General features: G+C 35.3%; 1 protein-coding gene across 7 annotated transcripts in view; it reads left to right on the forward strand.

Moving 5' to 3' along the window:
- The window catches only part of ERBB4 (erb-b2 receptor tyrosine kinase 4), a 1,173,590-nt gene extending 1,155,660 nt beyond the window's left edge, over positions 1 to 17,930 (forward strand). For 5 of the 7 annotated variants that reach the window (XM_058438803.1, XM_032754659.2, XM_058438808.1 and 2 more), the window contains 3 exons: positions 5,658 to 5,705; positions 6,502 to 6,799; positions 9,607 to 17,930. In XM_058438803.1, coding sequence (XP_058294786.1) covers positions 5,658 to 5,705; positions 6,502 to 6,799; positions 9,607 to 10,052 — 792 coding nt within the window. In that variant the 3' untranslated portion in view covers positions 10,053 to 17,930. The remainder of the gene's footprint in view (positions 1 to 5,657; positions 5,706 to 6,501; positions 6,800 to 9,606) is intronic. The other 2 variants (XM_032754658.2, XM_058438812.1) reach the window with 1 other exon arrangement.
- Positions 17,931 to 18,535: the final 605 nt, after the last annotated feature.

The raw sequence follows: 18,535 nt of genomic DNA on the forward strand, positions 1-18,535 counted from the left end.
CTTTCCAGTTTAAGTCCTTATAACTAATTTAAGTGAAAATAAGTGGGGTGGAGCAGTACTGTAACACATTATCAGCATTTTATACCTAAGGTAATGAGTTTCAGATGCCTCCTTAAGTCATTAAGTTCTTTTCACTAAAACTAGAGAAAGAAAGTAAGAATTTGTTTGAGAAAATAGTTGAGGCATAACACAAAGGAAGAGAGGGCAAAGATGAGTAAGAATAGAAATACTAAAAGTCAAAATCTATGTGTGGTATAATGTAAAGGTCATAGAGTGATGGGCTTTGTGGTCAGCCAGCCAACTATGGATGTGTGCACATGGCAGATCCTTTAATTTCTCTGCTCCGCAATTTTTTTGTCTATAAAATGGGAGTTATAATTTTTAATAATGCTATTTACCTTGCAAGTTCATAAGAATAAATAAAACCTAAAATAGTCCACAGTATAGGGCAGGTACATAATATATCTATATTAGTTTCTCTTTCTGTTTCTTAATTTCCCTAAGAGTCATCTTGTATTCATCTATGAAACAGAAGAGACTTAAAGTAGACTTTGAGGACTGACTTAAGAAAAGCAGGATTATTAAGCATTATAAAAGACAGCATTTCCTTCCATATGCTTTGTAAATTCTGTCTTGACTCTTGTTCATATTTACAGATATACCACTCATAGCTTCCATTTGTTAAATTTTTTAATTAAATGAGTACATGAGACATATAGGAAAGATGAAAGGTTCCAAGATTAATGAGTGGATAAAGAATGAGAGCCAGCTGGGCACGGTGGCTCACGTCTGTAATCCCAGCACTTTGGGAGGCCGAGTCAGGTGGATCACGAGGTCAGGAGTTCAAGACCAGCCTGGCCAAGGTAGTGAAACCCCGTCTCTAAAAATTAGCCAGGTGTGGTGGCGGGCACCTGCAATCTCAGCTACTCGGGAGGCTGAGGCAGAGAATTGCTTGAACCGGGGAGGCAGAGATTGCAGTGAGCCGAGATAGTGCCACTACACTCCAGCCTGGGCAACAGAGCGAGACTCCATCTTGAAAAACAAACAACAACAAAAAAGAATAAGAGCCCAAGTTAATATTTCTTCAACTGGATCATAGAGTCATTATTGGGGTGTGGGTGTGTGTGTGTGTGTGTGTGTGTGTGTGTGTGTGAATGTGCGGAGTAAGAGAGTTTCTTCAAAAAAGAGTCCCACAGAATCAAACCAAATAGAAAAATGAGTAAATAATGTATACATAAATAGACAAAAGACATTATGTATAATATATATAAAATTCAGCCAGCAGCTGAAATCTCAATAGGCTTCTCCCAGCCATTATTGGGTTTGGCACATATGGAGACATTCTGTTTGTTTCCTTTTGATTGCCCTGTGAAAAATGAAGGTCCTAAATCTAAATGTCTCAAAACACTGGTACGTTGAACTCAGTTGTGAGAAAGATGCAGAGTTACAACCATGCATCAGGAATTATAATTTATAATGCAATAATTATAACATAATGCAATAAACATTTTCTGTATGTTGCTATGTGACCTGTGAAAGTGTGGAAATGCCCATCAGATTGTTAAGCAAATATGTCAGGGAGGATAAAAGGTTGAGAACCTTTAACAGTTACGACGTGGAAGTGTCTAGATCATAAATTAGTGCTGACGGATTAGCAACGTCTTACGGAGACGTTTTATTTTAGTCAAAGGAATTTGGAGTATTTCTTGAACCTAGAAATTGTAATCTTATTGAAAGTAATAATTATTTAAAGATTAGAAAATGACTCATTGATCACGTTTAATTTAGGTTGAAGCTAGGCATTAGGCCTGTATTTTTGTTTCCTCCTAAAGTAGATTTGTATACTAATTTTTTAAAATATCACAAGATACAGTCCATCTATTTAAAATTTCTCAGGAACAATATTAAACAATACAAATATAAGAAATACTGTGCATATGAGACAAAGGTTCTAATATTTATCATTCAACTAAAAAGTAAATTTTAGAACATGATGTATTTAAAAGCACATTTAATACCATATTTGATTTATTTGCTGATACTTGCCTTCTCTATAATCTCTGGCATTTAAGTCCAAATTAATCATACAATGTCCCAGTGATATGGCCACAGAATTAAACTCATTCCATCCATCACCCTTACAAACCGCCCCCCCCCACCAGGAACAAACTCAGTATCACCTGCCAGTTCATAACCCACCTCTTTCTATCTCTGCCCTGCTGAAAGCAAATCGCCTCACCAGCTAATTGAACAGATGCACCCAGTGCTGCTTCCTAAGATCTGCAAAGCTGGACTTTGATGGACAGCAGAAAGTAGCACAATGGAAAAACAAAAGCTTTTAACTGAGAGCATTGCTTTGTTCTGCTTAGAACTTTAAGGTCACTCCAGCTCATTTTGACTGCTGTGAGGATCTTAATTTTTACTCAACCAATTTACTTGCAGCTGTCATTCTTTCCAATATTAAAAGTTCAGCTCTTCAAGTGTGGGGAATTGAGGGAGAGAGAAATGAGACGAGCTTGTTTCAAACTAAAAACAGCAAAAACAAGTAAAATCTGGCTTGGCTCTGAAGTACAAAAAGTTATTTTCAAAGCTTATAAATTATGACATCGTGATTAACATGTAATTTAAATATATTTAAACAACAATTATATCACATTTCCAGCCCAGCTAATTGGCCTCACAGATGTTCCCTTGGAGTGCATTGCCCTTCCACGGGGAAATGAATGAGGTGCTTTTTATCATGGAAAACAGATAAAAAAGCAAACTGAAAAAATGGAAACAGAAGCATAAAAAGCAGCCAGTAGCCCTAAAAACAATGAATGCTAAAGGGGTTTTGCTTAGCATTTTTTCCATTTTAATGCTGAAGACAGGAAAATTCATGAAGATGCTCCTATTACTGTGATGCTATTTGGCAGTTTGTCCAGATATAGAGTTGGCAGGTTGCTGACTGAAAGACTTGTCAAAGCAGGGACAGTGGATGCATTCTAATAGGGCATGGCCTCACTTTATGTCTTAGAACAGACTAACTGCAAGAGTCCCAGTTGTTTTAATCCATTGCCTTTACAATGGAAGCCATTCTAGCCCAGATAATGAATATAGATAATAAACTGTTTCCTGATGAAGAATGACTTGTAAGTTGTTCCTTTGATTGTTTATGTCTCAGGTTTTGTAAAAGGCAAAATGTGCAATCAATACTCATTCCTCAGCTGTAATTCTAGTCAAACATTACCCAGTACAGCAACTTTTGCAAGATAAGAGGTCAAAGGAGCACTAGTAATTATGAGTATTTCGGAATACCTTGCATTCTAATATATAATCATAGAATTGAAATAAATTGCCTTGTTTCATTCTTGCCTTTTCTTCCAACAATCTTAGATTATAATTGATAGTGTAAATTCTAGAAGGACAGTGGCCATGTCTTTCTTAGTGTATGGTGGTATCGCCGGCATGTACTACAGTGCCTGTGCTTTCACTGTAGAGATTTAGTAAATATTTGTTAAATACTTGCCAAATAATTGGTGTTTAATGATGAGGGTAAGGCCAGTGTTTGTAATTTGGTAAAGTTCCACCAGTCAGTTCCATATTTCCTGTACTATCACTCTATATTACAAATCACTGGACTATAAAAAATTCTTTCCTCAAATTTTATGAACAAATGTACTGGATTTCAGGTATTCCTAAAATATAGTAAAACATGCCTATATTTAAGGTGATTAGAGAACAGGTGAGCATTTTTCAATGCCTCTTTGATGAGTAGCTTTGGCATCCTGATTGCTTTATTTTAAAAATTCAATTTAGCGGATATGAGTATTTAAATGTGATATATCCTTTACCTTTTTATAATAGTGTAGAGTTTACAAAGTTCATTTATATACATTATCTTACTTCATATTTATTAATAATAAAATAGGGAGGCCAAGAATGAAAACAAGGGCGTGAGAGGTTTCATGATTCACCAAATTCACACCACTTATCACTGGAACTGGAGCCCAGGTCATTAAATGATCTGCCTGTTGCACAGTAGCACCTCCTATGTATTGCATATTAAATATATCTCTGACTTTCCATGCCATAATCTTTGAGGTGTTGTTATGTTACTAAAGAAGAAAATAGATAATATTCTAATACCACCATAGTTGTGGGGAAAATTAGGATATAAACTCACTATAGGGGTTCAGACCATGTCTCTTGATTAGTCCAGCAGTCTAAGTTAGTTAAGGGAGATTATATTATCCAGTTGTTATTGATTTACTTGAAACACTTAATCTCCATGGGACCATATTCTTCTTAGAATGCTTCATGAATCTAAATCATATGAACATTGACCTGGAATAATATTTATCTGTTTCATATAAAAGATGTAAAGCATCTGTAATCCCAGCACTTTGGGAGGCTGAGGCAGGTGGATCACAAGGTCAGGAGATCGAGACTATCCTGGTTAACATGGTGAAACCTCGTCTCCACTAAAAATACAAAAAATTAGCCAGGTGTGGTGGCGGGTGCCTGTAGCCCCAGCTACTCAGGAGGCTGAGGAAAGAGAATGGCCTGAACCCGGGAGGCGGAGCTTGCAGTAAGCCGAGATTGCACCACTGCACTCCAGCCTGGGCGACAGAGCGAGACTTCGTCTCAAACAAACAAACAAAAAAGATATAAGGTATCTTAGAGGTTTATTTTAGTCATCTCTGTTTACTTAAAGCTGGATTGCAGAGAATATAAGCTTCATAAAATCAAGTGATTTGGGTCTGCATTATCCCTGTGCCTAGAAAAGTGCCTGGTACATAGACAGTAGGTTCTCAAAAAATGTGTTTAATAATGTATTTTTGTATTAAGAAACAGAATTAGTATCATACAACTCTTTTTCCTTACCCTAAGGAACCCTGTCCTTCATATTTTATTATATTTTTATATCCTCTTTCAGTTAGCCCATAGGATGGAGCGTTAGCTATAAAAATACAGATGTATTTTGTTGTTGTTTCTTTAACTGAAATCTGATTTTTACTCATTATAAATACATAAGGGGAATCTAAAGCATGTTTTCAGGAAAGGAATTGATTTTCCAAATTTTCTGCTGTTTCTTAAAAAAAAAATGTAAGACTGAAGATAAAATAGCATATACCTTTTAATCAGGAGAGGCTAAGGAGTTTACCCTTTGCTGAAGTGGTGAAAAATAAATGTAGCTTGATAGCAAAAATTATTCCAGGCAAATCGAAATCTCCTGCTATCTCCTTCCAGAAACATTTATTCTAAGAGAAAAAATAATAGCAGATAATATGGCCATTTCAATCTTTTGACATGTAAAGAAGGAAACTTTCCCATTTACAGCTATAATTCATTTACTACTTTTTCCTTTCCTCTAGGGTTAATCAGAAGAATGTTTATTATTTACTTTTCTAATCCATTGAAAAATTTTGCATTTTCTGTATAATTTTCCTTTTCAGGGATTGAATTAAAATATTTATTTTCCTCAAAACATATACATAAACTTGCTTCTGGTCAGAATGCATACAATTGCGCTGCTTAGGAAGCTTCACTGTTGTGCACTTTTTCCCCTTTGGTTCATACGACTCGTGTGGCTTTTCTTTTTCGTTTCTTTTTTTAATTTTTTCATTCATATCGCCTCTTATTATATCCATCATTCCATTTTTCTTTCCTATTAGAGTGAAATTGGACACAGCCCTCCTCCTGCCTACACCCCCATGTCGGGAGTAAGTATTTCACAATCAACCTTCATCTTTTAGGATTTTTGGTCTTTGCTTACCATGTTTCCTCTCTCGTCTCTGCATAATTTCCTCATTTTGCCTTTGCCAACAGTGAGTTCAGAATTTGCTGTACATTGTGTAGCTGCCTTTGTAGATGTGTTTTTATCTCAGTTGATAATCCGAAATTGAGATATGCATCAACAGTTGCTTTCAATTTTTATCTGAAGGATTTACCTGGGCATATAAATTATGCTTCCGGATGTGGAGGTGATCTTTACTTCCCTGATTATAGGTCATGTACTAAAAAGTCAGAATTATAGTGATGATCCTCTAGTTAGGTACTAGAGCCTCAAATTCATAATAACCACAGAATTTTAGAAGGCAATAAAGACAGGATTATTCAAAATATATCCATGTACTTCTATTCTTAATGACAACTGTCTATAATTAATGACACTTGCATTGATCATAAAAATTCACTTTGAAATTTATATTAAATATAGGCACTTGTGGGAAAAGGGCATCAAATACTTTTTATTAGAATACGTTTCAGTTGGGTAATAAAACTAAAATGTGTATTTCAAAATTATTTTCCGATGATTTATCTTTTAAGAAAAGTGGAAATTTTAGGTGTTTCTAGTTTGTAACTCAAATTCATTAGCCACTAGGGAAAAAAAAAAAAAAATAAATACTATTACTATTCTCTGAAAGACTGGCTTTGATATCCTTGTGGCTATTAACATTCATTTTTAAACTATTTCTAACAACACCTTCTCTCCACATATGTTTCTCTTATTAACAGAACCAGTTTGTATACCGAGATGGAGGTTTTGCTGCAGAACAAGGAGTGTCTGTGCCCTACAGAGCCCCAACTAGCACAATTCCAGAAGCTCCTGTGGCACAGGGTGCTACTGCTGAGATTTTTGATGACTCCTGCTGTAATGGCACCCTACGCAAGCCAGTGGCACCCCATGTCCAAGAGGACAGTAGCACCCAGAGGTACAGCGCTGACCCCACCGTGTTTGCCCCAGAACGGAGCCCACGAGGAGAGCTGGATGAGGAAGGTTACATGACTCCTATGCGAGACAAACCCAAACAAGGTATGAACTGATTATTCAGAAATGATTGCCATTCGAAGTTCACTTCCATCAAGATAAACAAAGTACAGAATAGAAATTGCCAGATAGCTGACCAATGCAACATTTGTGACCCAGTAAAGGCCTAGGCTACCGCTACTTGCAGTATGGTCCCTGAATCAGCAGCATCCACAATATTTATTATTATTTATATAAATCAGAATCTCAGGCAGGCCCCGTCTGAATAGGAATCTGGACTTCAACAAGATCCCCAGGCTATCTGCATACAGCAATCAGTCTTGAGAAGCACTATTCTAAACATATTTTGTTGAAATATTTGAATGAAGTAGCATACTACAAAGCATGAAGTAGCATACTACAAAGCATCAGGACCATAGCTTTATTAGACTTAATTGTGGAGATCATAAAGACTGGTATTGTTGGCAGAAGTGCCTGATGCTTTTGATGGCACTAATGAAAGATTTGTTTGACTCATTTAAATGACGACATTTAAACAACCTAGTTAATTATAGGAAAATATTATGTTTTTGTATGACATTTTTCAAAAATTAAAGTTTTGACCCTGTATATACTTACAAGCATACCACCAAGATTTGAAAATAATAATTTGTGGTTTTACAAAGCATAACAATAATTTTGTAAACTTAGTAGTAGAAATGTTAAGCACCCAAATCAAATAATGCTTCAATTTTGCAACAAAACAGCCTTTCTTCTTCTATGCTAACAGTATCACAACAGAGAAGATAGATGATTGTTATTAAAAAATGATCATGTTTCTCGCAGTCTTTAGTGTCAACAGTAAACTACATTTTAAGACTCTGAGAAGGGCCTGTTATATGGTTATATTCTCTCCTTTAAAGTAAAATTTAGTGATCTCTAATTGTAAATAACCTTTTAAAATATATCTGTCTAGATAAAACTTTTACATATGTAAAACTTTTATACATATAAAAATGTAATGAAGAGTTTGGATGTTCATAGTAGCCTAGTAATGACACAAATGTAGATGTTGCGAAGACTTGGCAGATTCACCCCAAAGAAGAATCTTTTCTGGGGAGATTTTCACTCCAACCGTAAAGTTATTGGACAGCTATATAAGTTTGCATTAGGACAATGTATAAGTAGATTGCATTGAGGAAAGGTAATGTAAGGTTAAGAGAAAAGCAAGTCACCCTATAGAGTCACACTGTATTCTCAGATTTTATCTCTGAACACTAAGCTCCATTTCTATGAAAGATTGCTATAGTCTAACCTCGTACTCAGAGAGTACAGAATTTTAGTATAGACATTCCTATTCTTTCAATTAAGAAGTTTAAGGAATCTGGTAAGAGAGACCAAATTCTGCATTCCTTATAAATGTTTTCATACACTTGTCAAATTAAAACTTGTTACTAAGCATAAAGTTCACCCAACTCCTGCAGGGGCAATAATAAAAAACAGTGCAGTAGAATAAGAAGATTATGCAAGAGGAGTTAGAAGACCTGAATTCTATCCCAACACTAATTGTATCCTGCACACATCATTTAATCTCATTTTTCTGTCTACAAAGCTGGAAAAATAAGTCTTGTACTTCTTTTTCACAGAATTGTGAGAATGAAATGATAGTGTCTTGTAAAGGCCTATATATGATAGTGGGATATTCATTACTGCCCTTTAAGTTGAATAAATGATGCTAAATACTTACCTATTCTGTATACATATATTTGGAGAAAAATAATGCTGGCTTAATAGGATTTTTCTCTCTGCTTATTGGGCTAAGGATAAGAGATAGAAAGTTTGTTTCAGAATGGCCTCTCAGCAAAGAATTGTGCCCTCTTTATGCCTTGAATTCAAAATAGGAATAGCCTGGGGCTTTGTGTATATAGTAAAAGAGAGGACTATTAGAGAACCTACAATATATGTGTGTATATGTCTATGTGCAGTCTATATTATAGACATAGATGTAGAATTAAGCTTCAGGAGAATGGTGAAAATTATTAGCACCTTTTAGGCCAATACCTATACTAGATGGATTTATTAGATTGATCCATACAAAATAGGCACTAATTGACTGGTTTCAATATACAAAATGGCTATTTTATATGATTCAGGCTGATAGTTTGCTATTTTGTGATTATGATTGGTCAATGGAAATATTATAATTATACTTTATTATTAAGTAGAAGTATATGTAATGTCAAGCAAATCAACTAGAGGCATGTTAGCTATCTGTTAGATTTGCTTTTTCAGTTGAATTTTTTTCCTTTGATGCTTTCTTCTCCATGTGTAAAACCTTTTTCAGAGGCATCTCCAATCAAATCCTTGTTACCAGTATAGGCAATCATAGCAAACCATAGAGACTAAAAAACATGATTTCTTCACTCCATCTATTCATCTTGGCATGGAACTCAGCTATAGACTCTTTGTTTTTTCAATATCCTCTATAGAAATTAAGTTGTCTGTATATTTAAAGGCTATTTAATCCTAATAGGTAGTCTTATTTCCTAATATAAATAACTTTTAGAAGACAAAAACATTGAAACAACCAGCCCCATATGCAGAAGAGACAAATGCAATTAGAAAGAAAGAAAAATTTAGGAGACAGAAATGCTGATTCTGGACTCGTTGGCTTCTTGTTTTGTTATAAACATTTTCGACCCACTTTTTTTTTCATAAGACAGTGGTGACCCACAAATACTTGTGAGAAATCATGAAAACAAATCTGTGGGGTTTTTTGTTCTAGACAAAGAAGCTAACCATTATGTATAACCTTGGTCTGATTAATATTTTCCAGAAACTAGAGGTTAGCTGATATTTTTTTCTTCCTTTAGAATACCTGAATCCAGTGGAGGAGAACCCTTTTGTTTCTCGGAGAAAAAATGGAGACCTTCAAGCGTTGGATAATCCCGAATATCACAACGCATCCAATGGTCCACCCAAGGCCGAGGATGAGTATGTGAATGAGCCACTGTACCTCAACACCTTTGCCAACACCTTGGGAAAAGCTGAGTACCTGAAGAACAACGTACTGTCAGTGCCAGAGAAGGCCAAGAAAGCGTTTGACAACCCTGACTACTGGAACCACAGCCTGCCACCTCGGAGCACCCTTCAGCACCCAGACTACCTGCAAGAGTACAGCACAAAATATTTTTATAAACAGAATGGGCGGATCCGGCCTATTGTGGCAGAGAATCCTGAATACCTCTCTGAGTTCTCCCTGAAGCCAGGCACTGTGCTGCCGCCTCCACCTTACAGACACCGGAATACTGTGGTGTAAGCTTAGTTGTGGTTTTTAGGTGGAGAGACACACCCGCTCCAATTTCCCCACCCCCCTCTCTTTCTCTGGTGGTCTTCCTTCTACCCCAAGGCCAGTAGTTTTGACACTTCCCAGTGGAAGATATAGAGATGCAATGATAGTTATGTGCTTATCTAACTTGAACATTAGAGGGAAAGACTGAAAGAGAAAGATAGGAGGAACCACAATGTTTCTTCATTTCTCTGCATGGGTTGGTCAGGAGAATGAAACAGCTAGAGAAGGACCAGAAAATGTAAGGCAATGCTGCCTACTATCAAACTAGCTGTCACTTTTTTTCTTTTTCTTTTTCTTTCTTTGTTTCTTTCTTCCTCTTCTTTTTTTTTAAAAAGCAGATGGTTGAAACACCCATGCTATCTGTTCCTATCTGCAGGAACTGATGTGTGCATATTTAGCATCCCTGGAAATCATAATAAAGTTTCTATTAGAACAAAAGAATAACATTTTCTATAACATATGATAGTGTCTGAAATTGAGAATCCAGTTTCTTTCCCCAACAGTTTCTGTCCTAGCAAGTAAGAATGGCCAACTCAACTTTCATAATTTAAAAATCTCCATCAAAGTTATAACTAGTAATTATGTTTTCAAGACTTTTTGGTTTTTTTCATTTTGTTTTGCTCTGACCAATTCCTTTATATTTGCTCCCCTATTTTTGGCTTTAATTTCTAATTGCAAAGATGTTTACATCAAAGCTTCTTCACAGAATTTAAGCAAGAAATATTTTAATATAGTGAAATGGCCACTACTTTAATTATACAATCTTTAAAATAAGAAAGGGAGGCTAATATTTTTCATGCTATCAAATTATCTTCACCCTCATCCTTTCCATTATTTTTCAACATTTTTTTTTTCTCCATAAATGACACTACTTGATAGGCCGTTGGTTGTCTGAAGAGTAGAAGGGAAACTAAGAGTCAGTTCTGTGTGGTTCAAGAAAACTACTGATACTTTCAGGGGTGGCCCAATGAGGGAATCTATTGAACTGGAAGAAACACACTGGATTGGGTATGTCTACCTGGCAGATACTCAGAAACGTAGTTTGCACTTAAGCTGTAATTTTATTTGTTCTTTTTCTGAACTCCATTTTGGATTTTGAATCAAGCAATATGGAAGCAACCAGCAAATTAACTAATTTAAGTACATTTTTTTAAAAAGAGCTAAGATAAAGACGTGGAAATGCCAAACCAAGCAAATTAGGAACCTTGCAACCGTATCCAGGGACTATGATGAGAGGCCAGCACATTATCTTCATATATCACCTTTGCTACGCAAGGAAATTTGTTCAGTTCGTATACTTCATAAGAAGGAATGCGAGTAAGGATTGGCTTGAATTCCATGGAATTTGTAGTATGAGACTCTATTTATATGAAGTAGAAGGTAACTCTTTGCACATAAATTGGTATAATAAAAAGAAAAACACAAACATTCAAAGCTTATGGATAGGTCCTTGGGTCAAAAGTTGTAAATAAATGTGAAAAATCTTCTCATGCAATTATTTTATTATCCAACACACTAATCTTTTGATACTTTATATAATTCCTTTTCTTCATATACTGCATCTAGTACTAGAATCGTCATTATTATGTATCATTTTGAAAGAATACCTGATGAGATGAAGGATAGGAACAAATGACAGAGATGAGTCTCCAAGTAAAGGGGACCGCACATCAATAATTAGGAAACTTAGATATAAGTCCCCCTTTTCTGAAAATTCTACCCCAAGTCATTTAGATTTTTTAAAAATATTTCTTTCTAAAGTTAAAATATTGGGACCAAATTAGAGTCAATAGTATAAGATTAATTAATTAGAGTAAAAATACCTATTAAGGCAGAGAAAGTTTAGAGAAAAAAAATCCAAAGAAATTTGTGTTTCTTCCTATTCTGAACAAGTAAATCCATCCATCCATCCAAACCTCCTTTATCTGTGTCTACTAAAAGCACCATGTTTTGTGGGGAACACTCAGATAAATGGAATATCATCCCCAACTTCAAAATTCTATCATCTAGGAGATTTAATTAGAATGACATTTTAATTTTTCTATGCGTTCAGAGAATCAGATTGCATAGTCTCTTTTGTGAACAGCTGTCGTATAATCAGTTGTACTGTAAGATATCTCCTTTAAACTCATTAGGGATATAAGTTAAACATCCTTCACGTTGTTGATGTTGACAAATAGGATAAGTTCAATAATAGTCAAACATAAACTGGTCTAGGAGAATATTGCATCACTGACTAATCAGCCTATCTAGATTCTAACTTCACCATTAAACCAAAAGCAGATGGTGGTCCTTGGCCAAGAATATTGGAGACATTGGAGTTGGTTTTTTTCTAAGCTGTAAGAAGTGAGGCAAGCTGAAAAAGTATGGTAGAGCAGGGGAAGGGTTTGTGAGATTCCTTCTAGTGAAGTTCACCCTCAAACTTTTCAGGGTTAAAGACACAGAGTGATTCAGGGGCCACAATCTAATAGCTCAGAGCTCTCCTATCCATTCAGAGAAGTCTCTAGGAAAAGGGATCTCATATCAGTACTTATGAAAAATTGAATATAAGCCTCCCTTTCTAAATAAATCTGCATCGAGTCATCACAGCCCTCTTTTTGGATACTATACCTTGACTTTTTTTCTGATTTACAATATGCATATGGTTTCTAGTGGGCTATAGAAAGCAGAATCACTCATTTTGGAGAAGGAAAAAATAAATAGTTAAAACAAACTTTTAACTGTTAAAGTAACAAATGTGTTTAGTGAATGTAGTCTCTTTCCTCCTAAGAACACAAGACTTTTACATGTTGGGTGATACCTAGAGACGGATGTAGGCATAATCCAAAATGACCCAAATGCTTTATAATAGCACCACTTTATAATTCTTTTGAATGATTTCTGTAGTATATAATTGACTTCAGTTGTTTGAGCGTTTTTTGTTTTATTTTTTGTTCCCCCTGGGAAAACATATTTCAGCATGTATAAGAGGGAGAAAAAAAGTTTCATTCGTTCCAGAGAATAACTTATTTAGCCCAGTAGGGTAGAATTTTAAAATGTCAGTTAAAGTCTTCAGAGTGCTTTGGGGGATATCAGATTCCAGAGGCCAATTGTAGCAATTGAAATTTGCAGAATCAATTGTGTAAATCTGAGACAAATTAGTATTAAAATTACACTGACTATATTTTTTAAATTACCCAACTTTGTAGATTATACCTATTTTGGGCAATCCTATTTTCAGGTATGGCAAAATTTTGCAGTTAAATGATTGCCTAAAGAAAGTGGTAACAGGTGAGGAAAGATGGCCTCTGATCTAGGGTAGATCCAGAACCACAAAGCATCTGCACCACAAAAGGTGTTAGACTACCAAGCAGCTCTTGGTTTTCTGCATAGTATTAGTAGCACAGCTTAGGATGAGAATCCTTTCTCCAGTAACATTCTTAAAATAGCATGAAAAACAATGCAAAACTCAAATTTCTATTAAAACACACAAACTAAAATCAAGTGATTCTTTTTTGTAGATTAGGGAGAAGGACTGAATATCTAATTTAAGAGAAGAAATACTGTTCTAAGTGTTATAGTGTGTGAGCTAATACCTTCTAAAGGAAAGACACAGCATGAAGATTGTGCATATTTACAATGCTAAGGAAAAATCAAGAAAAGGACCGTGAGGCTCTGCTGCTAGATCAAGTTGGAAGGACTATTAATGTGCTTCTTGAAGTATCAAAAATGAAAATTAAAATTGTTTAAGCCTGACAGGGAAGGATGTAAATACAAGTTTTTCTAGAGCTATCTAACCTTTATTTCAAAACTGGAATTATTCATCCATCTGTAATTGTTGATAATTTAACTAGTATATGTAGTTCATAAGGTAATAGAAAAGGTGATCATGAAAGCATGTATATAACTGGACAGAACCATGATAATGCTATAAGATGTAGATTTAGTTAGGTTATCAGATGTTAAATGATTTTAATATTATTAAATAAATCAAACTAGAAAACTAACCACAAGTATAATATAGCAAAGTTAAATGCAGGATATAAAAATGTAGGATGGATTTTGCATAGTAAAAAAATAAGTTTGCCATTTAAAATTGTTGTTTGTTGGGTTTAGCTGAAAGTAGGCATATATGGTTCCACTTGTGAAAACTTGCTTTAAAGCATTACAATGAACAATTTTTTCTCATTCTCTTATTCCTTTATCACTTTTTAAATGTAAAGAAAATTGTATTTATTTTTTTTTAAACACCACCTTGCAGAATTTAACAGGCAAACATGTTACAGATGACTAAGTAAGGGTCTTCAAGATGAAGTAAAGAAAATGTAAATGTTCTATTACCTTATGCAGAGACAAAAAAAGAGTGGTGTCATTTAGCAAACAAACAAAATACAGTTAATTTGTGATATGTCCTTTCTTTTCTCACCATGCCCTCTTGCCTCCAGAAATGACAACAAAGGATCACAATTTTTCTGATAAATAAATGCTAAACCAAGCGTTTCGAACTACTGCATCGCCATTCTTTTGGACTTCAGTTATTAGAATGATGATTGTTGTAGGGCAAATGAGAAATCCAGGTGCATCAGCTTCTAGTTGTTAAAAAACCAGATAAATTAACTTCTACTGTATACTGTGGGCAGAGGATCCTAGAGCTGATCCTACAGCATCAGCTTCTAGTAGTTAAAAAAAAAAAAAAAAAAAACACAACAGATAAATTAACTTCTACTGTATATACTGTGGGCAGAGGATCCTGCTGTGCCTCTGTTTGTGTACATGGACTTTGGAGTATATCAGTTTGAAGGACAGCCTTGCCCCATGTAAACATATAAACGCAGACCGGTATCCCCTGGTTGCTATTTGCTTAAGAACAAATATTATACAGATTAGATCAGGTATAATTTTAAAAGATCATTATCAGTGGAGGCCTCATTATTACTGATATTACAATGGGGCCAGTTTTTATACTTCTGGGTAGAATTAATACAATTTCTCTGATCCCAGAGAGAGATCTGAGTTCTCTCTGCAGTTGGAAACAAGAAGCTGTTGTGGGCATTGTGTCGGGCCAGGGGCCCTTGTGTTTGTGTGGGCAAATATCTTTTAGCAGTGTGAGCTGCTTTTTTCTTTTCATTAAAAGTCTCTCTAAAATCATAGAAATTTCAGATACTCGGTTCGAGTCTCACTGATTTTGTAGAGGTCCAAAAATGTAGGATCTGTCACTTTTGCAGGTCCCTGCCTCATTTAATTCCTGGCCAGGTGATATTTTGGGCAGAAGTAAATGCTTCTATAGTCACGAGCTAAAATGACTCTAAGCCCCAATTTCACGGGGCATGTTCACATGCTTCCTCTGGAAAATACTCTTTGACAGTCAGCTTTGCAAGTAAGTGATTACCTTGTTAGGAATCACAGAAAAATTTATTTCTCTCTGACCTTTAGAGGAAAATAGAATCCTTCCCTGTTTTGCCCATTGACACAACTGGCACCACTCTCTCCCCTTTCTACCACCCTGGTTCAACGTAGTCCCCCGATGCTGTCCTGTTCCTTTCTTAAGCCATAGTGGATCTCTGAGATCCCACACCCCACTTTGTGAAATACTGACTTCATCTTTGCCCTCGAATGCCTGATTTTTTCATAAGAGATTCTAGCAATTTGGACACTGTTTAAATGAACTAGCAAACTACTGCATAGAGAATATTTAAGCTATTAAAATTATGGTTTCCCATGAAGATCAATTCTCTGTGTCCTTCCCTACAGGAATTTGAGACGAGTTAGCCCTGTGATGAATCTTGAAACTCACATATATCCACATACCCTTGGTAGAACTTGATTTAATCTTTACATAAAAGCTGTACATATAACCAAGAAGTTATTTTTGCCAGTAAATTAACTTATTTACTTTATTCATCTTATTTTGTTCCTAATCGTAAATATTTTGTAGCTGCTGTAAATTTTTTTCTCCCAAATGAGGAGTCTTACTATTATAAAGGTAAAGGCTATTCAGCTTTGAGAACCACCTGCAATTCTTTTTTGGATCATTCATCCATCTAACAAATACATAATGAATACAGTTCATGTTAATGAAAATCCATGTTGTTTAATAGAATGCCATCCTTTACCTATTCTGCTCTTCATGGACATTTTTCTTTTCACGCTCTAGTGAGCTTCCCCTATATCATGAGAAGTGGTTATATTTGTGCAGATATACAAATATAGGAAAACAAAGATTCACACCTGTAGGCAATAGTCCAACTTGTCCAAACCACCTTGCCTTTACTGCTATTTTTATCCCTAATGTGTAGATATTTCCCCCAGGCCTATAGCCTTTGTGAAGGAAAGCAAATCACACCTCCTATATATTGACATGAATCTGGTTTTCAAATGTTATTTCCAGATTTTTTAGTTAATTGGGGGTTGTCCTTTTCCCTTAATGTGAGAGTCATTTTCCTGTATATTTCTGGATCTCTCAGGGGTTGGGAGGGGGGAGTGAGGGGACTACAACCATAGCACTCCAAGAACCCTTTTGGGATTACTCCAGTAATCAACTACGAAAGTTATTTTCTAAATGTAGATATGTAAGGTGTTCTTTTAAAGTAAGGTACTTTGAAATATGTAGCATAAACTGGTACTGCTGTTAAATGGGTCGATTATTAAACGGAGCAGCTGTGTGAGGGCAGCTAACTTTGAATGCATGTGTCCCTGGCTGGTGTGTCTCCTCATGTTGAGAGCACCAGGGACTGCGTGGCTGCATGTTGAAACCGCATTTTCCCATGGTGTATGACTAGTTCATCTCTTTCTTGAGCACCATTACAAGAAGATCAAATGAAAATGAGATCAATGTGCAAGACGATTCATAGCACAAAAAAAGTCATCTTAAACCTACTCTCAAACATTCATCTTATACATGCATAAAAGTAATTTACTGACATCAGTTTGGGTGAGAGAGGGAGTCACTTTACTGAAAAGGCAGAGGCTTAAGGTATAGACATTTGTACTCATTTCCTTATTGTCTTAACTTGTAAGCAGAAAACAAGCCCTCTCTCTTGTGAAGTATCTTCAAAGGATTGGGGTGCAAAAATACCTTGCTGGTAAGCCATCAATGTTTTATTTAAATCCATGCATTCAAAGTTAGCTGCCTTTTTGAAATAAACAAACAAAAAATACTACTGTATGTTTGAAAATGTGAATAGTATTTTTATAGCTTGTTAAAGACACGGCTAGTTGCATTTGTAAATAAGTATAATGTTGCTTTGATTTTCTTTTGTGGACATCTTTATTTGGAACATAATTGTCTTTAGGGTTGATTTGTATATAAGTAATTGGCTTGTGATTGTTTCTTTTTTGGTTGGAAGTTATCATTTTGACATTACTTGTGATTCTGTGTTCAGCACTACTGTGATGTGTTCAACCTCTGCACTCGCTTACACAATAGGATATGCCAATTGTGTGTGGTGTAATGTTTTGATTTTTTTCTATGTTATTGATGAAGGATTATGCACCTAACACATACTAACTTTTTTAATGTTAGGTATATTTTTAGTATACTTTCTCTTATTCTTTCTTCTCCAACCTTTTACCCATCCTCCTTCCTTTCCCTCATTCCTGTTGTTATTTGAGAATGAGGGAGAAACAGTATTTTACATTTATGTAATTAGGCTTTTCAGTTAGTTCTCAAGGATCCTCTTTGGCTCTTGGGAAAGAATTGTACCTGTACAAGGCAATTATAGAATGCGAACTGCTTTGCCTCATTCCATACTGATCATCCCAGCTGAACAATTTGAAAACTGTTCTGCCTTTTTGTTACATGAATCTGTCAGAAATATATTTTTAATTTAATATAAATGAAATTCAATAAAATATGAAACAAATGTTCTCTTTTGTGTCAGAAATTTTTTATAAGATAAACCAACTAGCGGAGAGGAAGATTTGTTCTAGGTTTAATAATGTGAAGATATAAAAATGGGCTTGTTTTGCCCATATTTATGCAGCTCATTAATTATTCCTCAGAACTCTTTGGTGTTTGGGATGTGATATGTTCCATATGTTTTTACCATCCACTGCATATGCCCATTGATGTGTACAGACTTACTCATCTGTGCCGACTATGCTTAATTAACTCTGGTTGGTTTGTTTCTCTGAGAATAAAAAAATATATAAAATATTTTGTAGGTTGTACCCAAACAACATTAATATTTTTACATACTTTTTTTCTTTCTGCCCTCATTGCAGTTTATAAAATGGATCCTGGCAATCCTTGGCTATAAAGAATATTCGATGTTACTACTGTCCTTGCGGTGGGGAGGGAGAATGAGACCTTGAATAGTCAATCAACTGACTGGTGACTTATGACAAGCCCACATAACAGTGTGAGAGTGATTCCAGAGACATTGGTGACATGAACAAGATCCTCTCTCAACATTTTCTTATTATATAACTTTTTTATTTTAAACATCATTTATTACTCCATGCCTCCAAAG

This window comes from Hylobates moloch, unplaced genomic scaffold (genome assembly GCF_009828535.3).
Source record: "Hylobates moloch isolate HMO894 unplaced genomic scaffold, HMol_V3 SCAFFOLD_1, whole genome shotgun sequence".
In the NCBI taxonomy this organism is placed as follows: domain Eukaryota; kingdom Metazoa; phylum Chordata; class Mammalia; order Primates; family Hylobatidae; genus Hylobates; species Hylobates moloch.